The sequence below is a fragment of the Thamnophis sirtalis genome, unplaced genomic scaffold (assembly GCF_051295495.1).
Source record: "Thamnophis sirtalis isolate CommonGarterSnake01/CBP01778 unplaced genomic scaffold, rThaSir2_p1.2 scaffold_13, whole genome shotgun sequence".
In the NCBI taxonomy this organism is placed as follows: Eukaryota; Metazoa; Chordata; class Lepidosauria; order Squamata; family Natricidae; genus Thamnophis; species Thamnophis sirtalis.
The window spans coordinates 10,643,980-10,669,851 of record NW_028261393.1 but is presented as its reverse complement, the minus strand read 5'-3'; the positions used below and the strand labels follow the sequence as shown (position 1 = coordinate 10,669,851).

Below are 25,872 nucleotides of genomic sequence, written 5' to 3'. Positions count from 1 at the left end.
GCCTGGCGGGTTTTCCCCGTAGAGCTTGATGGGAATTATGTGGGTAGATAAGTAAGGAATGAAAAGAATGCAAAAAGACTTTTGCAAGCTAACAACGATGCATTGCGATGAAAACCTGGACATCCCTCACCCTAACCCTTTTTATTAGCTAGAATATTTTATGATAGAGGTCACCGCCTTAAATGTAGTTGAATGACAATTCCCAATAGTCTTAGCTAGCATTGTAGATGATAAAAGATGCTAGCAATTGCATTTTAGCATCACCTGAAGAGCCCCAAATCCTATAATCCCAGCATATAAAATAAGCACTCTCCAAACAAGAGAATAAACTATCGCCACTGTGGCGGGACCAGAAGTTTTTATAGGATACCATTTTATAGGACCACTGTTCTTAAAGCCTACAGCAAAAATACCACATTGTTTTAAAAACGAGAGCTTTATCTCTTGTCTGGCTTCATTCATCCATTTATTGATTTATATCGTGATACTTAGACACTGTCAAATTTATATCCATCCCCAGAAGTCTACAATAGGCAAAATCCATAAAATAAAGACCATACCACCACCGCAGAAAAAAGAAAAAAAAACACCCTGTCATCCGATCATCTCTAGAAGTCTTCGAAAAGCAAACGTTCTACCACAAAAGAGCTTTATCTGGACCGCCACCAGAACAGGGGTCTCCAACCTTGGCAACTTTAAGACTTGTGGACTTCAACACCCAGAATTCCTCAGCCAGCGTTGCTTTGCTGACTGAGGAATTCTGGGAGTTAAAGTCCACAAGTTTGAGATCCCCTGCTCCAGAAGATGCAATGGAGGGTATCATCCAGTTCTCCGGAAGCATGATGTTCCTTAGGAGAGGAGTATCGGTGGAAATGCAATGTGTTCTTCCCCTCATTCTTCAGATCTCATTGAATTGGAGTGATAGGCTCTTCTGGGTTGAGCACACTGAACAGATGGGTCCTCCAGGAAGCAGGTGATCCTACATAGGTTAAAAAAAGCACCAAGATCTTAAGAGTTTTCAGAGGTTAAAAAACAGCACTTTGAACTGCATTTTGAAGCATATTGGCAATCAGCACACTGACTGGTAGAGTATATTGCTATGATGTGGCACTCATAGCTCCCGCCCTTGATAGGTATCACGCTGCTGCATTCTGCACATGATGGTTTAAGATTATCATCTTCCAATTTCTGTCATTAGAAATTCATCCTTGGTTGCTGGGATATTAAAATAGATTAGAAAAAGGAAAGCAGCGAATATCCATTCTGAAGTGGTTCCAAGGCTATTTTGCAAAATTGCAAAATCGATTCCAAAAAATAAATAAATCAATAAACCCATCAATAAAACTCAGTGGGAGTAATTCATCCCATTTCTGCAAGGCATCAAGTAGTAAGTGGACATTTATTAGCCATTCATTAGATTACATTGGGATTACCTTTTTTTTAAAAAAAATCTAATACGTTGATGAAAATGTATATAGATTTTGGAACTCAATTGATGGTAGCCCTAAAAGTCAGCATGGTCAATCAAGAATGAAGACTGATGTTAACACAACTATCTGGACTTTGTTTTGTTAGGAGACTGGTTGTGCTGGTCTATGGGCAGAGGTGGGCTTCACATAATTTAACAACCGGATTGCCTAGTGCAGAACTGAAAATGTGAGTGCGTGCGGGTCTTCAAAAACACAGCAATTTCCTCAACGCAGCTTCCAGCACACCTTCACGGGCAGCCACAGTGAGTAAAGCAGGCGAAGTGAGGGAATCAGCTGGGCTGCATGGGCGGGGCAAGAGAGCCAGAGAGTGAGATATATAGCAATAGCAACAGCAGTTAGACTTATATACCGCGTCATAGGGCTTTCAGCCCTTTCTAAGTGGTTTACAGAGTCAGAATATCGCCCCCACAGTCTGGGTCCCCATTTCACCCACCTCGGAAGGATGGAAGGCTGAGTCAACCTTGAGCAGGTGAGATTAAAACCGCTGAACTACAGATAACAGTCAGCTGAAGTGGCCTGCAGTACTGCACCCTAACCACTGGGCCACCTCGGCTCTTCTATAGGACGGGATCTGCCAGGGCAGGGGGGGTGGGCCCAGCCGATAGTTGGAACTACCAGCTCGCCCAAACCAGTCCAAACCGGCAGTAGCCCACCTCTGTTTATGAGGAAGTGTGTATCATGTAAAACCCAAAGTTTTCTTTTTTTTTCTTTTTGCATTATTCAAAATATGCAAATTTAGGTTGAGAGTCAATTAAATTGCCCCACCTTAATCAAGTAAATCAATTAGAACTCACAATCAGCTAAGATTTCCTCAGTGGTGACGGCCCTATTTAGAAGTAATGATCCTTCTTTAATAGATCAATCAGCAGCACTGAGTTGAAACTCATTGGAGAAGACATTCAACAAGGGAACCACCAAAGTAGCAATTAGTTTTCGAGGGCTAAATAACTTGTAAATTTTGGCTTTTCAGTTTGGCTGGCTTGCTCGGCCCAAACTTTATCAATAGGGGGAAATTATAGAAAAAGTTAAGAATGGAGACTAACATTCTAAGGTTCAGCAATTTCATAGGACAGTAAAAAAAAAAACAAAGCTGAAAACTGATGTAATCCTATAAATGATGATTTTGTGTGGCACGATTATTCCACTTATAATTATTGTCGATTATTCATCAAGTGGCAACTAGCACTTAATTTGATTAGTCCTTTTAATTGTTGGCTGAATGACTGTTAATTTAAGGTTCATTAAACAAGACATTACAAAATAAAAACAGGTTTTGCTCTGTTGGGAAACTTAATTAAGAAATGGCTTATTTAACTCACTGCAGCAGATGAAGCAATCTTAAATTTGACTAGGGAACTGACAAATTTCACATCCATCCATTATATCTGGGTGACCAAGGAAGGAGTTGATTACCCTACTTAATCTTCTTGCTATGCAGATCTGGGGGTGGGGGGAAGCACTTTCCACCCTTCCCAATCTGACCTTCAACTAACTCAGGATTCAAAGCTATATTTTATTTTATGTAAATTTAGAGGCAAACTGCACATCACATTTTTTCACGGGTCTCCCCCCCCCCAAATCTGCTTTCAGTTATTTTATTAGAAAGGATAAAAGTTAAAGACCCTCTAGAGTCAACACCAGCTGGCCCACTTTGCCAAAGTGGTTGGCTAATGTCTTTCTCGGATGCAATTTTTCAAATCCTAGCTTAGCCTACAAACCTAGGATATCCTGATATCACCAATGCTGCTTTTTTTTTAAAAAAAAAAAATCTTTTTAAATTTGCTAAGATTGCTGCCTGGATTATGGTCAAAAGGGCCCAGCAGAGATTATACTACCTGAGACCTGTCAGAAAACAGCAACTGAATGAAAAAATTGTTGGTGACCTTCTACCGCTGCACCATACCGAGTATTTTAACTTACTGTCCCTGTGTATGGTTTACCAATTGCAAGTGGCAAATAGGACAGCACTCCAATATCATTGCCCAGAGGATCATTGGTTGCCCTCTCCCCTCTTTGAAAAGAGCTTTATAGCTCCCGCCGCCTTAAGAAAGTTCAAAACATTCTTAAAGATCCACCTCATCCTGGGAACCCTTCTTTTTAACTATTACCATCTGGCAGACGGTACAGGATAAAATAAGAACAAGGATAACTAGGCTGAAAAACAGCTTCTATCCCAGAGCAGTAACTATTTTGACTTCTACTGTATAGTGCAATATTAATGCAATATCAGGGGGTTTTCAATTCATTTGCAGAGAATGCAAAGGATGTGTGTTTGTGTTTTATTTTTATAGTTATAATCAGTGGTGGGTTTCAAAAAATTTTGGAATCTCTTCTGTAGGTGTGGCCTGCTTTCTGGGTCCACTGGTGGAACCTCTTTTAATCAGTTCAGTAGATTTGACGAACCGGTTCTACCGAATAGGTGCGAGCTGGTAGGAACCCACCTCTGGTTATAATGTACACTGAAGATGCCATTTAATTTTGTTGGATAAGGTGCAATGACAAACTAAACTAAACTAAACTAAACTAAACTAAATTATACCTTACCACTTTAAAAGTCTTTAGCCTTCCAAGCATAGAGAACCTCAGCAGTGTCTGCAGATTCCCCATTTGGCAATTTCTGGTCATCCCTGGGGTCTCCATTGAAGTTCCCACATGGTCCACATAATTTCTCTGGAGGAATATGCTTGACTTTCACGGTTACCCCACCATCAGGAGAAAACTGGACTTTTATATCCGAAGCCCGGTCAATCACAATCCCATTCTGCTCCTTTCTTAAAGTCAGATGTTTGGAGACTTTGTACGGCAGGTTTACTGACCGTCCATTCACCTAGGAAACATAAAATATTGGGACATTGAAAATTCGGAGCAATCCCAGGAAGCCATCAGGAATACAACAGACATTTTGGTTGGGCATCTGTTCTGTCCCCCCTTCACGGCTCTTAACAAACGGCAAGACAAATAAACTTAAAAGGAACTTTCTTTATCAGTTCTCAGTTCAAACTGGCTTCGAGCCCAAAAATAACATAAATACAGTCTCGAACGGGATAGCAGAATGAAAACAAAACAACTCTTATAAGCAATGTACTTCTCCAAGTGCAGCCTTGAATCAGGGTTACAGGAAACACCAAAGCACTTATCCAAGTGTATTAAGCAATGTTGTACACACAAAGGAACGTTGACTCCTGCGACTAGGGCATGGCAGCATCCGTCCTTTTATCTCCAAACCTGCCCCTAATGAGCCCCAGCTGCATAATGAATCTTGTATCCCGAAAAGACTCACAGCAGACATCTGCTGAGTCACAACAGGCATCCTACTGAAAAAATATGACGAAAACACTGAATATTTGATTTTATGTGTACTGACTGTGGCTAGGATTGTATTTGTGCAACAGTGGAAGAGTGAGGAGATCCCATCAGATGAGAACAGTGGTGGGATTCAAATTTTTTTACTATCGGTTCTGTGGGTGTGGCTTGGTGAGTGTAGCAGGGGAAGGATACTGTAAAATCTCCTCCCCTGCCCCACTCCAGGGGAAGGATACTGCAAAATCCCCATTCCCTCCAGATCAGGTGGGACTCAGGAAGAAGAGAATAGATGGGAGTGGGACAGTCAGAGGTGGTATTTACTGGTTCTCCAAACTACTCAAAATTTCCGCTGCTGGTTTTCCAGAACTTTTCACAATCCACAGAATACGACCTCTGGACAAGAGGATCCCTTTCAACTCTGTTAACGTATTATGTTCTGTTCTGTTCGATCTACATGGCAATGAAATACAATGGCAGCTGTTCTTATGAATGACAACAACAATGCTTTTGTTCAAGTCTGTTATTCTTTTCCCAAAACTCCATACAAGGGAAGATATCATTGATATAAAATGCCCATAGAAATGCTTATTGGGTGGGTGGCAGGATATATTTTTCAAGATATTGGAAAAGTGCAAAATTTACATACAAAACTATGCCTATTGTTGATCGTGAATGTAATCTTTTTTCTAACGTTTGTTTTAGGGTTGTCGGACAAATTACAAAATCAGTCAAAGGGATGGAATAACACACAAACACTGGAACACAGAAATGGAGCAGATTTCAGCTAATGACCAGACTTGGTGATAGAAGATGAAGGCAGAGAAGGAAAGCAGCTTTCAAGAATGCTGGGTACAATTTCCTGGTTCACTTAAGACAGGGGTCCCCAAACTTAGCAACTTTAAGACTTGTGGACTTCAACTCCCAGAATTCTCCAGCTAGCTGGAGAATTATGGGAGCTAGCTGGAGAATTCTGGGAGTTGAAGTCCACAAGTCTTAAAAGTTGCCAAGTTTGAAGACTTCTGACTTAAGACATGTTTGAGGCTCTTCCCGACCTTCTCACTTACCCATATCCGGTCGTTAGGTTTCAGAGTAATGGCAGCCTCTCCAAAGTAAACATGAACAGCCTTAACCGCTGACAGGTTATCTTCACACTCTTTTCCGATGTTGACAGATACCCTGAACCAGGAGGCATCGCTCTCATCACACACAGAGGACACATCATATACCCCACCGCAGAAGTTCCATCTTGCTGAAGCTCCATCAAAAGAAACCAGCTGGGCCTCCCGGGAAATTTTGCACTGGCCTTCTCTGCGCTCACAGCCACGCACGCCATCTTGAAGAACACAGATCTCTTCATCCCCGCATGCTGTTTCCTCAAAGGTGATTTGATCCAGACCTTGACAAGTCCATTTCTCAGTGCAGTTGGTTGAAAAGATGCTTTCTCCAGCCTAGTAGGACAATCCACCAGTTGCAGAAGACATGGGGAAAAACAAGGAAGAGTTATTAGATTGACACAGGGCAACGCCTTTTAATCAGAATGGTGTCTCTGCTGTCTGTGGAATTCTAGGAACTGAAACCCACAGATATTAAACCTGCTGAGGTTGAAAAACACTAAGAAATTTGGACGTTACATACTATTAAGTCTCCATGTACAATGGGTAAGATGGGGCATGGTGGTGATGTGGTTAGAACGCAGGCTAACCTTTGCAGGCTGGCTCTGCTCACAGCCAAAAGTTCAATCCTGACCGGCTCGAGATTGATTCAGCCTTCCATCCTTCTCTGATCATTAAAATGAGCACCTAAATCACTTAGAAGGTGCTGTAAAGTACTGAAAAATAGTATATAAGTCTAAGTGCTGGTGCTGGTGCTATTGATAAGAGCCAAGGTGGCGCAGTGGTTAAAAGCAGCACTGCAGGCTACTGCTAGATCAGCAGGTCAGCGGTTCAAATCTCACCGGCTCAGGGTTGACTCAGCCTTCCATCCTTCCGAGGTGGGTAAAATGAGGACCCAGATTGTTGGGGGCAATATGCTGACTCTCTGTAAACCGCTTAGAGAGGCCTGAAAGGCCTATGAAGCGGTATATAAGTCTACTGCTATTGCTATTGCTATTGATACCCCATCTTGGTCTGATTTACATAGCATTTATTCCGTCTGGGGTTTTTCCAAATAGTCAATATAACAGCCAATCCTTCTACAATTCTTCTTGGAACAACCTCTATATGTTCAAAATGGGAAAAATGGGTTTTCCCCAAAATCAGGCAAAGTCAGATCTATATACAAATAGTCCTTAACTTACAATCATTCATTTAGCAATTGTTTGAAGTTCCAATGGCAACAAGAGAAGTGACTTATGACCAGGGGTCGGTTCCTATTGGCATTACTACTGGTTCGGCGCCTGAAAAATCGCCTAGCTTACCTTCAAGTAGAGTCCACTATGTGTACAGCCACACTTTTCCAGAGGTACACATGCGTTCCCATCAAACATGTAGCCTTCATTACATTGGCAACCTTCAAAACATATCTTAGGGCATTGCACTGTTGTGAAGAAACTGGCACAGCTGGAATCGCAAGCTCTAATGCATGTCTCATAGTGGCTATTAGCTGGACAGAGGAGAGCTGAAGAGGTAAAAGGAGAAAAGGTTTGCCAAATGTTTTCCTTGTGCCGGCGAATAAAATATAAGCAGGATGAAGCTATAGCAACACAGAAGAAGGTTGTTCCTTTATCACAATAGGATTACCCAGCTTCCCTGCATCTCCTGGAGCTTTTCTCGTATAATAATTGCAAATGCAGAGTCAACAAGAAACTGATATCAAAGCTAGAAAAATGAACGAACACCACGAGATGAAGAAAATAACTAAGAAGGGACTAACTAGAGCAGTGTTTCTCAACCTTGGCGACTTGAAGTCCTGTGGACTTCAACTCCCAGAATTCCCCAGCCAGCTATGCTGGCTGGGGGATTCTGGGAGTTGAAGTCCACAGGACTTAAAGTCACCAAGGTTGAGAAACACTGAACTAGAGTATGGAGAAATGGACAGACTGATCATTAAAAGGGCAGCAGAAAGACGATACGGAACATTATCAAACATGGAATCTGTTTTATCAGCGGTTGAGAAAAAAGGGGTGGAAATTAAAAATGTAATATGCATTGTTCAGCAAATTAAATTGCCAAGACAACACAACGTTTATTAAGCACTAAGAAATATAATTAACTGGGGAAAAAATCATTTTTTAAAAAAAAGAACCCGATATCAGAATAAATCTGAAATGGGTTTATCGAAATATAGCATTCGGAAAGGGATTTGGAAATATAATCTACATTTAATGCTACTTTTCTCACGCTTTCTGTAATCCAGCTTTGGAAGAAAGTAGCATTGGATTAAGGCTTGTGTAGGAGAAAAGAGAATCTCTTACAAGCAAAACTGGCAAGAAAGATTATTCTAACAGATGGGGATTATCAACCAGGGAGAGTAGATATGAGGAATTTATCTCAATTGTGCTGGCAGTTTCTTAAAGTATCCATAAGAGGCATCCTGTCAAGTTTGTTTCTCCTGCCACCATAGCCTTGGAATCAGGATAATTTAAACCTGGCTCAAATTACAACAGGGATGCGGTGGCTCAGTGGCTAAGACGCTGAGCTTGACGATCAGAAAGGTCGGCACTTCGGTGGTTCGAATCCCTAGCGCCGCGTAACAGAGTGAGCTCCCGTTAAGAGCCAAGGTGGCGCAGTGGTTAAATGCAGCACTGCAGGCTACTGCTAGATCAGCAGTTCAGCGGTTCAAATCTCACCGGCTCAGGGTTGACTCAACCTTCCATCCTTCCGAGGTGGGTAAAATGAGGACCCAGATTGTTGGGGGCAATATGCTGACTCTCTGTAAACCGCTTAGAGAGGGCTGAAAGCCCTATGAAGCGGTATATAAGTCTACTGCTATTGCTATTGCTATTACTTGTCCCAGCTTCTGCCGACCTAGCAGTTGGAAAGCATGTAAAAATGCAAGTCGAAAAAATAGGAACACCCCCCCCCCCAGTGTCTCAACCTTTCCAGGTTTGTGTGGACCGGTGGGTGGGTGGGAGGGAGGGGGAGGTGTAGAGGGGATAGTTCCGCATGAGTGGCTGGCAAGAGTGCAGTCACACAAATGGAGTGTACGTGCACATGATTGCCCATTGCTCACCCAAGTGGGGGATGCCCATGCGCTTGCACGCATGAGCTCGCACACCGTTTCTGGGGCCTGGTTGCAAATAGTTCATAGCCCACAAATGGCCTGTAGCCCTGAGGTTGGGGACACTTGAATTATAGCATTTCCCTTGATAAGGGAAGCTGACTTTATATACTTACGACAAGAGACAGCTGTTCTCCAGTCATCAATTTCAGATCCAGCTGCTTGACATTTAGCGGTGTAAGCTTGAAGGTTTTGACAGAGAGCTCCCTCGCCGAAAACCTGCATGTCGTACAGGCAGTTGTGAAAGAACATCTCAGGACTCACAAATGAGTGACAGTCTTTGAATGGGCCTGTCTCAAGAGTGAGAAGTCCACAGAATCTGTCACCTTTATATGGTATTGTTTGGGCCTGGTCAAAAGCAGGGAGCTCGTGCACACATTTCTTAGAGCAAACACTCCCAGTTGTGGGGACTTCCCATGAGATTCCAAAATCATCTACACTTGGGGTGGGAGTACCATCAGCCAGCATGAAATCATCATCCAAGTTTTCGTTGAAGTTGCCACCCAGTCCGGATGTCTGCTCTTGGTAACTCCTAGGCACAGAAACTTCGACATAGTTGGCAGTGTCATAAATGACTTTGAAACCTTCAGGTGACTGAAAAATTATATTATTCCCTTCTTGAGTTATCCAAAATTTGCCATCGCCTCCGCTAAATGGTAGGTTGTAAACCTCATCTTCGACCTTGAACAAGGAAACAAGAATAAAGAATGAATTATTTGCCTATAACTTTGCAGGTGCATGGCAGATTAACATGAATTCCCCTGGAAATTAATAGAAGGTGCCACCTATTGCCCTATAGGAATGGGACTCAATCAACGAAAGCAGAACTTTCACAAAATACAGCTTTTCGCTATAGTGTAATGCAGTGTTTCTCAACCTTGGCAACTTTCAAATGTGTGGACTTCATCTCCCAGAAATCCCAAGCCGGCATGAATTCTGGGAGTTGAAGTCCATGCATCTGAAAGTTTCCAAGTTTGAGAAACACGGATGTAGCAATAGCAGTTAGACTTATATACCGCTTCATAGGGCTTTCAGCCCTCTCTAAGCAGTTTACAGAGTCAGCATATTGCCCCCAACAACAATCCGGGTCCTCATTTTACCCACCTCGGAAGGATGGAAGGCTGAGTCAACCCTGAGCCGGTGAGATTTGAACAGCCGAACTGCAGAACTGCAGTCAGCTGAAGTAGCCTGCAGTGCTGCATTTAACCACTGCGCCACCTCGGCTCTTATGTAATGTAATGTATGTAATGTATGAATCATTCTCTCTCAAATCCAACATCACCATCCATTGTGCACACAGAGAAAAAAATATATAAAAGATCTTAGATCTGGAATTGCACAGAAGGGATCATCTTCTTCATAAAGGTAAAGATTCCCCTCACACATATGTGCTAGTTGTTCCTGACTCTAGGGGGCAGTGCTCATCTCCATTTCAAAGCCGAAGAGCCAGGACTGTCCGAAGATGTCTCTGTGATCATGTGGCCAGCATGACTAAATGCCAAAGATGCACGGAACATTGTTACCTTCCCACCAAAGATGGTTCCTATTTTTCTACTTGTATTTGTACATGCTTTCGAACTGCTAGGTTGGCAGAAGTTGGGACAAGTAACAGGAGCTCACTCAGTTACGTGGCGCTAGGGATTTGAACTGCTGACCTTTCTGATCAACAAGCTCAGCATCTTAGCCACTGAGCCACTGCATCCCTTAGATCTTCATAGGCTGATATATAACAGAATAACAGAGTTGGAAGGGACCTTGGAGGTCTTCTAACCCCCTTACTCAAGCAGGAAACTAAAAAATAAATAAATAAAAGGTATCTATACAGAGAAATTATTGTCACCGATCACATTATTTTTCATATAGTTGCTCACAAAGAGATATTATCATGTGTTTGTCAAACCTGAAGTGAACCTGGCTGAGGCCATCTTGGAGGCTTCAAGGTTGCCACAAGGAAGAAGAAGGGACAGGGAGGGGGGAAACAGATAGTGGGGGTTTTATAGTAAAAACAAAAGGTTTCCCTGTGGGAACCAAGGACATTCTAACTGGTGGCTGGGGAGAGGAGGAGTGAAGTAGCCAAGGAACCACCCAGCACTTCAATTGGACAATATAACTGATGATTTGAGGGAAGGGGGAAACTTTCACTTTTTAATAGAGTAAAAACTGCGGGAACTTTCAGAGTTGGTTTTCACCAGTTGTGCCAATATAATGTATCCAATAAACTGTTCTTTTAGGAATCTACCTGCCTCGGAGTTCTGCTTTCCATGGGTACATTATTTGCAACACTGAAAGTATTAATAAGATAGGCGCTTACCTTAACTTGCCATTTTCCCCCTCTCTCCAGGAAAATAGTATGTCCATGTAGGTTGATAAGAACTGATGTTACGTCAATTAAAGATCCATTATCAGCTTTATCATGTTCCACCACCACAGAAAACGTCCCCTGCTGAGTGTCTTGGTCAATTATTTGAGCTAAGATGTAAGAACTGGAGCCAGGAAAATCAAAACTCTTCCCATCAAAGGTAGTATAATGGGATCCACCCGATGTTACCACCGTTCCATAACCGACAGGGTAACAGCCCTGGATGCCATTCTCCATCCTGCACTCCTCGTAACTCCCACAGGAAAACTGATGGCAGTCGACAGCAGCAGTGTCCACACAACGACACTTCTCCTGGCAAGCGTTTGTAGGGTAGAATTCTGCTCCTTTTTTGTAGTACCTGCCTTCGTACACACAGCCGCACTCAGTAGTAGGGACGCACTCGTCCCCATTGAGGACGAATCCAGAGTCGCAGACGCAGCCTTCAACGCACGGAGCATCGCAAGAGCTGGAAGTGGCAAGATTGTGACAGGTGGAAGGGCAGCCATTTCCACACAATTCGTAGTGGGAATTAGGTGGACAGGAAAAACCTGGAAGAGATGGATGATGAGATAGACTGTCAATACAGCATTCCAAGTATTGCCTTTAGGAGCCCTGAAGATCTATTAATGTTGACCCATCCATATTTTGCTCAGGTGTATGGGTTTCCAAATATTTTGAGGCCTATCACTAATAAGTTAAGGCACCAGCTTAGAAAGCAAGATAGCAATAGCAATAGCAGTTAGACTTATATACCGCTTCATAGGGCTTTCAGCCCTCTCTAAGCGGTTTACAGAGTCAGCATATTGCCCCCAACAACAATCCAGGTCCTCATTTTACCCACCTCGGAAGGATAGAAGGCTGAGTCAACCCTGAGCCGGTGAGATTTGAACAGCTGAACTGCAGAACTGCAGTCAGCTGAAGTAGCCTGCAGTGCTGCATTTAACCACTGCGCCACCTTGGCTCTAGAGACCATGAATTCAAGGCCCACCTTAACCATGACAGACAGCTAGGTGACTTTGAGCCAATCACTAGGAGACTGAGCGTTTCAAGTCCTGCCTTAGCCATGAAAGCCATCTGGGTGACTTTGAGCCAATCAGCAGAAGACCATGTGTTCAGGTCCCGCCTTAGCCATGAAAGCCATCTGGGTGACTTTGAGCCAATCAGCAGAAGACCATGTGTTCAGGACCCGCCTTAGCCATGAAAACCATCTGGGTGACTTTGAGCCAATCAGCAGAAGACCATGTGTTCAGGTCCCGCCTTAGCCATGAAAGCCATCTGGGTGACTTTGAGCCAATCAGCAGAAGATCACGGGTTCAAACCCTGCCTTAGCCATGAAAGCCATCTGGGTGACTTTGAGCCAATCAGCAGAAGACCATGTGTTCAGGTCCCGCCTTAGCCATGAAAGCCATCTGGGTGACTTTGAGCCAATCAGCAGAAGACCATGTGTTCAGGTCCCGCCTTAGCCATGAAAGCCATCTGGATGACTTTGAGCCAATCAGCAGAAGACCATGTGTTCAGGTCCCGCCTTAGCCATGAAAGCCATCTGGGTGACTTTGAGCCAATCAGCAGAAGACCACGGGTTCAAGCTCTGCCTTAGCCATGAAAGCCAGCTGGGTGACTTTGAGTCAATCCCCAGGAGACCATGAGTTCCAGTCCCACGTTAGCCATGAAAGCTGGCTGGGTGGCAGTAATTCCCTCCCAGTCCAATCCCCATCACAGGGTTGGATTGTTGGGGAAACAAGAGGAGGAAGGTGTGGGGGATATGTTCACTGCCTTATTTGTACAGACAATAATGGTGGGATATAAATAATCAAATGAAAATAAAGGAATAAATAGATGGCTCCCTATCTCACCCATCCCCGTATCTTGTGTATGGATTTCAAAATGGGGAAAGTTGACCTATATATGAAATTTCCATGAATTTTGAAACCTCTATTATGGGGGGGGGGTGTCGTGTTAAGAGCCGAAGTGGTGCAGTGGTTAGGGTGCAGCACTGCAGGCCACTTCAGCTGACTGTTATCTGCAGTTCAGCGGTTCTAATCTCACCGGCTCAAGGTTGACTCAGCCTTCCATCCTTCCGAGGTGGGTGAAATGAGGACCCAGACTGTGGGGAGGCGATATGCTGACTCTGTAAACCGCTTAGAGAGGGCTGAAAGCCCTATGAAGCGGTATATAAGTCTAACTGCTATTGCTATCCTTTTTATTGGCACATATTTATAAGAACTGTCTATGCAATCCTTCTAATCCATGTGCAGAGCAAACATTACTGGCACACTGCACTTCCTATGCTTAGAAAGCTCTCTATCCATCTTGCAAATGAAGGGAATTTCTCTTCCGGTACTAATTACGGCAAAAAATCATAATTTCTCCCTTGCATCTTAATAATAGATCAGTCTCCTGCCTGATCTATTGAAGCCTTAAGTGTCTGGAACGGTACAAATGAGATGACTATGTGATCAACTGGGAATGTCTAAGGAAAAAAAGTATTTCTCTTCACCCCTGGTTTTCTCTTGCACATATGTGCTAGTCGTTCCCGACTCTAGGGGGCGATGCTCATCTCCGTTACAAAGTCGAAGAGCCAGCACTGTCTGAAGATGTCTCCGTGGTCATGTGGCCGGCATGACTAAATGCCAAAGGTGAACGCTGTACCTTCCCACCAAAGATGATCCCTATTTTTCTGCTTGCATTTTTACATGCTAGGTTGGCAGAAGCTGGGACAAGAAACAGGAGCTCACTCCGTTATGCAGCACTAGGGATTCAAACCGCCGAACTGCCAACCTTTCGAATTGACAAGCTCAGCGTCTTAGCCACTGAGCCACCAGGTCCCTGATTCATCCCTAATTCTAGAAGAAATGTCTTTCAAAAAGGCTGTTTCCTATGGCATTTTTGCATAGCATCAAAACATTAAATATGCTCTTTCTTCACTCATTTTAGCTCTGGGCTATGGATAAACTAATTCAGTGATTCAATTAAATCATTAAAATATACACATAACCAACTATTTCCATTTACCGGTTTTTAATATGAGAGATAAGACTATGGAGAACGAAAAATGTTCTCCAAAGTTCTGGTTATTAAATAGATCCCCGTATAATGGAAAATCTAAGCAACCTAGTCACAGCTTTATGTTTAAACAGCCATGTTTTAAAAAGTGATAATTAACCTGGTTTGGATATTTTTAACTCCCCAAACTTGAGACTCCATGGAAAGAAGAAGGGAATTAACATTACTAAAGTCTCATCAATTTCAGGCGCCTCTCTAGATTACAGAATGGAGGTCAAGGATGGGTAACCTTTTTTACCGTCATGTGCGGAAAGAGCAAACACACATGCAACAGCACACCCCTATGCCTGCACCCATAATGCAATGTGTGCGTAACTCCCTGCAATCCCCACACAAACCCCCATGTATGTGCATGCAACCCCCACCCTGTGCTTCCCTGCTCCACTCACCCATTTTTTGCTTCCAGGTTGATGGAGGAGGCTTTCCAGGGCCAAAATGGGGCATGGGGAGCCTCACACGCCTCCCGCGTGCTCCATTTTGGGCCTGGAGGGCATCCTGCACCAACCTGGAAGCCAAAATGAAGTGCGGGGGCAGTGCATGAGGCCCCAGAATGCAAGGTGAGCACCGTGGCCCCCACACCATAGGTTCATCACCACAGATGTAGGTGTCAGACCTGCAATTATATTCCTTTTAGAATTTCGGCCTGCCACACTTTCTCTTATTTCATTATGCTGTTTCATTAGTATAGTTGATGGGAGGGGGGAATAGACAGGAGTAGGATTGTGGAAAGTGTTGTTTTCATTCTTTTCTAGAAGATCAAGGTCATCTTTTGTCTCTGCACTTTTACACCTGACCGGAAGCAGCTGGGTGTGGATGCCAGCGTGGAAGAAGAAGATTGGACCATGTGATGGATTGTGGGTGTGGGGACAAGATCATGAACTTTTAACTGGCTGGGATTCTGATGTAATTTCCAGAATTGGGATTAACACAGATGTGCCTAAGATGTTTACTTTATTAAATTGGAACTTTAAGGATCGTTTTGCCTTGGACTCTGATTTAATTCTACATGATACTTGGAACGCTGACAGTAGGTAGACTCTGTCTTCCTGTAACTTATGTACCATGATTCGTGTTTTATGCTTTGGAATAATAAAACATGGAGCGGTATTAAGTACTCATGAGCAGAGTGGCATATTCGCCCCAAGACTTAATGAGATAGAAAAATTCATAAAATTATACATACTGCAAAAGGCGTTGGATCTCCACGGCTTAATTTGGATATTCTGAGCTTGGCAGGTGGTTGCATAAGCAGCGATGGCCGCACACAAAATATCTGGATGCCCCTTGTACGTGCAGGTGTCAAAGACACAATCTTCCAAGAAGTTTGTTGGGCTAATTGTCCCGTGACATGGTGCAAAAGGCCCATTTCTTTTGGTGAGGATCCCACAGTAACGTTCAGCCTGGTAGGTTCGTTTCTCAGCCTCGCTGCAGCTTTGGCATTTACCGGTGCATCCCGTAGAACACCCAGGGACATCCTTCACCTTCCAGCTGTTTGCAAATTGTGTTACGTCACTGGATGGACTGCCATCCTGCAGGTCGAAATCATCATAAGGATTCTGGTTGGCATTGCCACAGAGTCCGGCGACTGAATTGGCATATGTGCTGGGAAGAATGACCCTGGCGTAGCTGTTCCAGTCAAAAGTGATTGTCAACTCAAAATCAGTTCTAACGAAGCCATGGACCCCACTCTTGTGGATAGTTAGCTTATTTTCGTAAGCAAAGGGTAAATCCACTAAAACGCCATTGACCTAAAAGACAAACAAGAGGCACATCGTTCAGGGGTTTTAGCAAATTCAAAAAAATGGGGTCCGGAGATGATTTAAGCCATCGCATTCACTAGTGACTTACAATGTCTTTATGGCATCACCAAACCACCACTTAAGTCAGTGGTTCCCAAACTTGGCAACTTTAAGACTTGTGGACTTCAACTCCCAGAATTCTCCAGCCAGCTCTGCTCTGCTGGCTGGAGAATTCTGGGAGTTGAAGTCCACAAGTCTTAAAGTTGCCAAGTTTGGGAATCACTGACTTAAGTGATATAAAGCCTTTTATATTGATTCAATGAGAGTTGAATGTCTCACGAAAATCCTTTAAGTTGCTGTAGGGGAAATGACTTAAGATTAGTTGTGGAACCAGTGCTGAATTTATGAATTTGCCTTCTAGGTTTTGCTCACCTTTGCTCTACCCTAACAGGGAAGGCGATTATTGTATGAAAACTGTCAGATATTAATCTCTCCAACCAGGATTGATCTTTTGCTGAGTGCTTGTAGGATTCTGCTAACTGTTTACTATGCTCTTTATCAGACCAAGCCTAGCATCAGCAGATTTCTGTGACGTGGTTGTGTATGCGACCTGCACAGTGGTGGGTTTCAAAAAATTTTGGAACTTACTCTGTGGTTGTGGCCTCCTTTCTGGGAGTGGCTTGCCAGCCATGTGACCTGGTGGGAGTGGCTTGCCGGCCATGTGTTTTCTTTCTTTCTTTCTTTCTTTCTTTCTTTCTTTCTTTCTTTCTTTCTTTCTTTCTTTCTCTCTCTCTCTCTCTCTCTTTTCTTCCTTTTGTCTCTCTGTCCCTTATTTCTTTTTTTCTTTCATCTCCCACTCTTTTTCTTTTTCTTTTTTTATTTATTTATTTCTTCCTTTCTTTCTCTCTCTCTCTCTCTGTGTGTCAGTCTGTCTGTCTGTCTGTCTGTCTGTCTGTGTGTGTGTGTGTGTGTGTGTGTGTGGCAGTGGTGGGTTTCAAATTTTTTTGGAACCTCTTCTGTAGGTGTGGCCTGCTTTCCGGGTCCACTGGTGGAACCTCTTCTAACCAGTTTGGTAGATTTGACAAATCGGTTCTACCTAGGGTGACCAGACGTCCCGCATTTGGCGGGACAGGCACGCCTTTTCATAAATTTTCCCGCGTCCCGCACGGTTCTTAAAAACACACACTTTTTTTGGCGCTCGCAGCTCCCTCGCTCCCCCGCCCAACAGCTGCTAGCTCGCTGGGCTGGCTCATCATTCCGTTCTATCCTACAAATTTAAGCCAGCCCAGCCTGCCGCTCACTGATTGGATTGGCCTGGACTCCAGCCAATCAGTGAGCTGGCTGGGCTGGAAAATTTTCAGCACGCTACGTGCTGAAAATTTTCCATCCCAACCAGCTCAGTTCTACCGAATAGGTGCGAACTGGTAAGAACCAACCTCTGCACCTGCAGGGTTGTCTCCTTCTGGTTCAAGGACATAGAAGGGGAGGCCCTGATGGCAATAGTGCTAGCATTTAGACTGTTATACTGCTTCATAGTGCTTTACAGGCCTCTCTAAGCGGTTTACAGAGTCAGGCTCTTGCCCCCAACAATCTGGCTCCTCATTTTACCCACCTCGGAAGGACGGAAGGCTGAGTCAACCTTGAGCCTGGTGAAATTTGAACTCCCAAATTGCAGTCAGCCGGCAGTCAGCAGAAGTAGCCTGCAGTACTGCACTCTAACCACTGCGCCACCTTGGCTCATATGATGTAATGAATGAATGAATCCCAAGTAAACTTTTAATTTGGCCATATAAAAACTATTTCATTGGCACTTAGGGTAAAGGTAAAGGTTTCCCTCGCACATATGTGCTAATCGTTCCTGACTCTAGGCGGCGGTGTTCATCTCCATTTGAAAGACAAAGAGACATCGCTGTCCAAAGACGTCTCCGTAGTTATGTGGCCAGCATGACTAAATGACAAAGGCACACAGAGCACTGTAACCTTCCCACCAAAGGTGGGTCCTATTTTTCTACTTGCATTTTTACACGCTTTCGAACTGCTAGGTTGGCAGAAGCTGGGACAAGTAACAGGAGCTCACTCTGTTACGTGGCACTAGGGATTCAAACTGCTGAACTCTCGACTTTCTGATCAACAAGCTCAGCATCTTAACCACTGAGCCACCATGTCCCTGCAGAGCATTTTAAGAGGGCCTAATTACCAAATTTTCACCACCACCCCCATGCTTCTCCAATGTTCAACCACTGTACCTCAGCCCGATGTGGGGCACTTTTGCTCAGGCTGATGGTCAAGTTGTAGACCTCCAAGGTCACCGATTTGGTAAAAGACACAGCCTTGTGGCCTCGGTTGTCGTTCTCCACTGTGACCGAAAATGGGGTGAGAGCTGGGTTCTTGGAGGAAACGCCCACCATCTTATACACACAGCTTCCCATAAAATCGTATTTGGTTCCATCAAAGGTACGGTAATGTGGATCTCCAGACGCGACGCAGGTACTGTAGGTGGTGGCATGACAACCACGAACCCCGTTCACCACGATGCATTTTGTCTTGGCTTTGCAAGAAGACTTCACGCACACCGTTTTGCCTAACCTGTTATCACACCTGCAATGGGACCGGCAATTTTCGTCTGCCCAAAACTCCTCTCCTGCTCTGTAGGACACCCCGTTGTAAGTACAGTTGCAGCTCTCCATGGGGACGCATTTTTCTCCACTGAAGAGGTATCCTTGGTCACATTGGCAGACTTCTGCACAGGTATTTTGACATCTGGATGGAGCCTCTCGGTCGGAACAGGTTGCTGGGCAGGCATTTCCACAGGAGAGATAGTGACTGTTCTCGGGGCAGGTCAACTGGACAGGATCCAGGTCTGGAACTGGAGCTAAGCAAAACAACAATCAAAAGAGGCAGAGGGAACATCAGCAACCTTAGGGATAACAAGGAAACTTTCCTTAGGAAAGTTACATATATGGATAGCATTCATTTGCAATTGACTAATCAGAGTCAACATAAACTAGACCTTGTTCTGGTGCTTCCTGTATGGAATAGCTTCCCTCCAGAGAACCGAGTGGCTCAAACTCAACTGGAGTTTCAGAAGGTGGTGGAGAACTAGCTCTTTCTCCAGTCCTGGAGACCACAATATTAAAATTATATTGGAGCATTGACACAAATACACAAATATTTAGGAACTGAGATTCAAATCGTCCCTCAACTTGGTGGTGTTTCCCCACAGCCAGTGGTGAGATTCAAATAATTTAACAACCGGTTCTCTGCCCTAATGACCAGCTGGGTAGGCGGGGCTCAGTGGTCATGTGACTGTTTGGGCATGGTCAACTCAACATCACTCACATCGAAGGGGGTTTCATCTTAGCTGTTAAAATGTAATAAGGGTTAACCGGAGAGGCAGTTTCTGTAAGCAGGGCAATAAAGATGAGGCTAGAAACAACACCAGAATGTTTCCTTCCTGCCTTCCTTACAGGATTAGCCCTGTAAAGTGGAAAAAAAACAAAAGGAGATTTCTTCCAACAACCGGTTCTCCGAACTGCTTAGAAAGTTAACAACCGGTTCTCTCGAATAGGTGCGAGCCGGCTGAATCCCACCACTGCACCTCTCCCCTTTGCCTTAATCCTCAACATCAGCAATTTTAAGATGTGTGGATTTCAATTCCCAGAATCGACTGAGGAATTGTGGGAGTTGAAGTCCACACCTCTTAACATTGTTGAGATAGAGAAACATTGGTTCAATGACATAGCTGGGGGCTAAAATACAGGTACTGCCACCGAACAAGTAACAAAATAAGAAATTGTCCCACATGTCAAGTGGAAAAGACACAGAACCCAAGGCTCTGCAGAGTAGAGGATCCAACTCCAGCTACCCAACCCATTGTAACCTCACACATTTTCCCCAAACCATTCCCATTTTCTCAGAGTAACTAAGTAATGTCCAGCCTTGAGACTGGGTTAAGGAACCAAACTATCATCTTGGTCTTTGTGCTTTGGCTGAAAAGTAAACTGATAACATCAGTAAAGATTGCGGCCATCAGTTCTTTGCTACGAATCATTCTGAAAGCACAGCTCTGTGTGTGTGTGTGTGTGTGTGTGTGTGTGTGTGTGTGTGTGTGTGTGTGTGTGTTTAAGTAAATAAGTCTTCACAGTGATGTGGTACAGCTTGAGAAATGGGCTTGCCTGTGCTGAAAGCTGTATTTGACTTTCGGGAAATGATTTCAACTTTTGTTGATTTGGACAATGCTTTTTTTCCCCCTGCTGGAAGTTCTGCAAATCCCTGTCACTTTTGCAGCATGATTCTTAAATATTCAAAAAAAAAAAAAATCTCACACTGAGAATCGCCTGAGCAATACATGCCAGATGACTATTCCACCCAGTTTGGCTTCCTGTACTAAAAAAAAAAAAAAAGGACTTTAAACTGAAGCTTTTGTGACTTTCTGGACCAATCTATATAGTTTTGACTAGGGTAATAACCACAATGGAGCACAAATTTTATATTGCTAAGTAAGAGATTTGTTAAATGAGTTTTGCCCCGTTTTACGATTTTTCTTGCCACGTTTGGCAAGAATAAAATGCAAATGCCCAGACAGAAAACTTAAAACAGGGGTGTCAAACTCAAGGCCCGGGGCCCAGATCTGATATTTCCAGGGTGGCCTGGAAACAGCAAAGGACCGGTCCGTGGTGCCTGTGCCAGCGAAAACAGATCATGGGAGGGCCCCACGCAGTCTTCCTGAGCTATATTTTTGCTGGCAGAGGACTGCAGGAGGCCGTCGCAGCTGAAAACGGAGCTTGGGAACCCGTTTTTGCTGGCAAAGCACCCAGACCACCACAGGTGCCCTCGACACGAGTGACTTCCAGCTGGCCATGCCCCCCTCAAGTCAAATACAAGGCTGATGCAGCCCTCAATTAAATCGAGTTTGACACCCCTGACTTAGAAGAAATTAGAGGGCAGGTCATTGACACAGCATTAGCAATCATGTGAGAAATTCTTCTAGCTCAAAAGACATACCGTATTTTTCGGAGTATAAGACGCACCTTTTCACCACAAAAAAGAGACTGAAAATCTAAGTGCGTCTTATACACTGAATGCAGCATTTTTGGCCTCCTGAAACCCCACCCCCTTCACAAAAATGGACGTGCAGGAGGTTTGGGAGGCCTGCAAAGTGCTCCTGGGAGTGGGGGAGGGCAAAATGAGAGAAAATGGCCCTTTTTGCTCTTTCCCCCTCCCCCCCAGCCCCCAGGAGCACTCTACAAGCCTCCTAAAGGCTATGGGTGCCCTTTTTTGGTGCATAAAATGGGCCCGTTTTTGCAAAAAAAAAATAGGCCTTTTTCGCTTGTTTTTGCCCCCACCCCCCAGCCCTTAGGAACATTTTGTAGGCCTCTCAAACTCTCAGCATGCCCTGTTTTTCACAAAAAAATGAGGTATGCAGAGGGTTTGGGAGGTCTGCAGAGTGCAAAACTTTTTTTTTTTAAATTTACCTCTTCAAAATCTTGGTGCGTTTTATACTCTGAAAAATACGGTAATTATGAGAGTGGCGATTATTAGACAAAAGGCAATTAGTTACCGAGCGTGCCAAAAGGTGATGGAGCAAATCCGTAGCCTTCGTAATTCTTGTTTCCATAGGCCAGCACACCAAAGGGAGTTTGAGGATTCTCAAGGAAAACTGAAAGTTGGTTAAGATCAGTTTGCAAGTTATATTCTCCCCAGAAATATTCTGAGCCAGGGATCGATTGCCATTGAATGCCTGCTTCAACAGATCCATCCCAGGTCAGGGTTTCGGAGCTTTTTGCCACGACGAGGACATGGTTGTCAAACTTTCTGAGACCATGAATTCGGTAGGCCAGGCCATAACTGTTGACATCGGGGATGTTGATGAGAAATGGATCGTATCCTATGTTCCTGATCTTGATCCCCGTGAAAAACATCAGAACCTGGATCCCAGCATCAGCAGAGATGTAAAGCGCTTGAGGGGACTGGAGCTGAAACTGAGCGATTTTTCCAGGCACCATATCTTGGAAGCCTTTCTCCTGTCCTGACTGATAAACAACCCGCGTGCTTTGACTAGCCGCCACATAGATAATATCGAAGCCCGTCTGCAGAGGCACGGGAGGAACGATGAAAGTCTTGCCCCACTTGGAGTCTGGCAGGAGTTGCTCGGCGACATGGTCGCAGTAATAGTTTTCCTGGACGCAGACATGGCCACTCAAGACTGCCACGGGAGCCGAGGACTGAACCCTGGTGCCAGACAAGTCTTCCGTACTTTGCAACTGAAGAACTTCAAAAGCTTTGAGGCGTACCGTGAGGGTAGTCCCTGCTGCGTACGACCGTCCCTTGAAGTAGACTCCGCCTTGCAGCTCAACGGTGACTTGGGTAGGAGTCTGCCAAGCTACGACAGCAAATTCTTTCTTGTAACTGTCCGCTTTGTTGCCCGGAGGTGTGATGACATAATAGCTATTGCCAAGCTCATGGACCGGGTAGAGGGTCATGCTTCCGACAGAATACAATTTCCGGTTAAATGAGACCACCGAAATGTCGTGCTCGGCCTCAATCACAATGGAATGGGGGGAAATGCCACTGCCCTTCATTTCCAAACTCACGGGGAGATCCACAGGCACCGTTTCATCGCTTGCAACAGAGTAACTTTGGCGGGAGGAAGACCTGGTCACCGTCACGGAGACCCTGGTGTCATTGCCGTGGCCCACGAGAAATAGCTTCAAGCTTGTTTCAGATGGCCTGTTGGTCTCAAAATTCTCCATGAAAGCTGTGATGAATTGCTTTCCCTGGGAGCTCGAGAACGCTTGGCCTGAGAGAAAGATAGAAAGGGGTGAAAAACTGAGGTCAGGAAAGAAGAACAATAAAATACCCCAAGAAAGAAGAAAGTAGAAGGGGCGGGGGTGGGGGAGAAGGGAGACATTTTGGAAACTGCTATGGGCCAAAGTGAAAGGCACATAAATTAATGTTTCACTTTCTTTATCACTTTTGAAGAGATAATATTTAATTTATTTTACTGTATTATTCTTTACATTATTCACACTTTCACCTCAGGAATTCGAGGCAGTGCATAGTGTTTCCCACAACAAAAATATTGTAAGATAGTTTGGTGGGAGGGAGGGAGAGAGAGAGAGAAAGAGAGATACAGAGAGAGATACAGAGAGAGAGAGACACATACAGAGAGAGAGAAAGACAGAGAGACAGATACACAGAGAGAGACAGAGTCAGAGACAGAGTCAGAGAGACAGAGAAAGAGAGAGAGGTAGAGACAGAGAGAGACAGAGAGAGACACAGAGAGAGATACACACACAGAGAGAAAGACAGAGACAGAGACAAAGAGAGACAGAGAGAGACAGAGAGACAGAGAGAGACAGAGAGACAGAGAGAGACAGAGGCAGAGAGAGACAGATACACAGAAAGACACACACACACACACACACACAGAGACAGACAGAGACACAGAGACAGAGACACAGAGACAGAGACACACAGAGAGAGACAGAGACACAGAGAGAGACAGAGAGACAAAGAGAGACAGAGAAAGAGAGAGAGGTAGAGACAGAGAGACAGAGAGAGAGAGACAAAGAGAGAGACAGAGAGAGACACAGAGAGAGACACACACAGAGAGAGAAAGACAGAGACAGAGAGACAAAAAGAGACAGAGAAAGAGAGACAGAGAGAGACAGAGAGAGACAGAGAGAGACAGAGAGACAGAGAGAGACAGATACACAGAGAGAGAGAAAAGAGAGAGACAGAGACACACAGAGAGACAGACACAGAGAGAGAAAGACAGACAGAGAGACAAAAAGAGACAGAGAAAGAGAGACAGAGAGAGACAGACACACAGAGAGACAGAGAGAGACAGAGACAGAGAGAGACAGATACACACAGAGAGAGACAAAGAGAGAGACAGAGAGAGAGACACACAGAGAGAGAAAGACAGAGACAGAAAGACAAAGAGAGACAGAGAGAGACACACAGAGAGAAACAGAGAGAGAGACACACAGAGAGAGAAAGACAGAGAAAGAGAGACAAAGAGAGACAGAGAAAGAGAGACAGAGAGACAGAGACAGAGAGACAGAGAGAGAGGCACACACAGAGAGACTGATACACAGAGAGAGACAGAGGCAGAGAGACAAAGAGAGACAGTGAAAGAGAGAGAGGTAGAGACAGAGAGAGACAGAAAGACAGAGACACAGAGAGACACAGAGAGAGAGACACACAGAGAGAAAGACAGAGACAGAGAGACAAAGAGAGACAGAGAAAGAGAGACAGAGACAAAGAGAGAGACAGGGAGAGAGACAGATACACAGAGAGAGACAGAGAGAGAGACAGAGAGAGACAGAGAGAGAGACAGACACAGAGACACAGATACACAGAGAGGGACAGAGACACAGATACACAGATACACAGAGAGAGACAGAGACAGAGAGACACAGAGACACAGAGAGAGACAGAGAGAGAGACAGAGAGAGACAGAGAGAGAGACACAGACACAGAGACAGAGACAGAGACAGAGACAGAGACACAGATACACAGATACACAGAGAGAGACAGAGACAGAGAGACACAGAGACACAGAGAGAGTGAGACTGAGAGAGGAACAGAGAGAGACAGATACAGAGAGAGACAGACAGACACAGACATAGACACAGAGACAGAGAGACAGAGAGGGAGAGACAGAGTGAGAGAGAGAGAGATGTCTATGATTACCCAGTGACCACAACTCCGTCAAAGAGTAGAGGGGGGGGGCAGAGAGCGATCCAAAATCGCACAATGACTTTTTAGAATCTCTCCAGTCCAAGTCTAACATCTTATTGTGGGCTTTCATATATCGGGTAAGTCTAGCCAATTATGATTCATTTAAAATCTGGATCGCCCCAGTCCTGACCCCTTCAGCACAATGACACATTGGTTCTCATGGGTCTGGACATGAAAAAAGAGAAGACAGATAGACAAAACTGACAGACAGACAGGCAGACAGACAGACAAACATGGATGGACAAGACTGGGATTTGGGAACAAGCTTCCCCCATTGTGTTGGGGTTTACTCACCATTTTGCAGCATTAAGGATAAAAGGAGTAGCAGCGGTAGCAGCCCCATTGCTACAGGACACAAAAGGAATATAAGAAGGAATGTTAAATAGGATGTAAACATAAACTAACACCATTGACTGGCATAGAGATTTCCTGACAAAATGCTACATTTCTTTCTTTCTTTCTTTCTTTCTTTCTTTCTTTCTTTCTTTCTTTCTTTCTTTCTTTCTTTCTTTCGTGGTTGGACATGCAGCCTCTATGACCAGCCATATATTTATTTTTTATTTATTTTGCCAAGCATGTATAAGATAACAGATATAAGCACGTTTATGAATACAGGAAATGGATATGAATAAGTATGGACAGTAAGACAGGGACAGTAGGCACGCTGGTCCGCTTATGCACACCCCCTTACAGACCTCTGAGGAATGGGATGAGATCAACAGTAGACAGTCTAAGGTTGAAGCTGTGGGAATTAGAGGATGCAAAGACAGCGTCAGGGAGAGCATTCCAGGCATCGACCACTCTGTTACTGAAGTCGTATTTTCTGCAATCAAGTTCTCATGAGCGGTTCTCATTTCTATGGATTTATTAGGCAGAAGTCAACAGGACAAGCCTTTCCCATTTGTTGGGTTATCTTCCCCTCCCCTTCCTCCAGTGCCCCAAAATAAATATA

The 25,872-nt window shown here is 44.4% G+C and overlaps 1 protein-coding gene across 1 annotated transcript; it reads right to left on the bottom strand.

The window, feature by feature from the left end:
- Positions 1 to 430: 430 nt before the first annotated feature.
- Positions 431 to 25,382, bottom strand: LOC106555751 (IgGFc-binding protein-like). The gene is made up of 10 exons (XM_087727776.1): positions 25,215 to 25,382; positions 21,733 to 22,971; positions 18,419 to 19,044; positions 15,617 to 16,181; positions 11,323 to 11,918; positions 9,128 to 9,692; positions 7,210 to 7,409; positions 5,858 to 6,241; positions 4,035 to 4,317; positions 431 to 979 (listed from the first exon to the last, which is right to left on the bottom strand). Exons 1-9 carry the CDS (start codon positions 25,315 to 25,317, stop codon positions 4,039 to 4,041), a joined length of 4,557 nt encoding a protein of 1,518 aa, XP_087583902.1. The 5' UTR covers positions 25,318 to 25,382; the 3' UTR covers positions 431 to 979; positions 4,035 to 4,038.
- Positions 25,383 to 25,872: the final 490 nt, after the last annotated feature.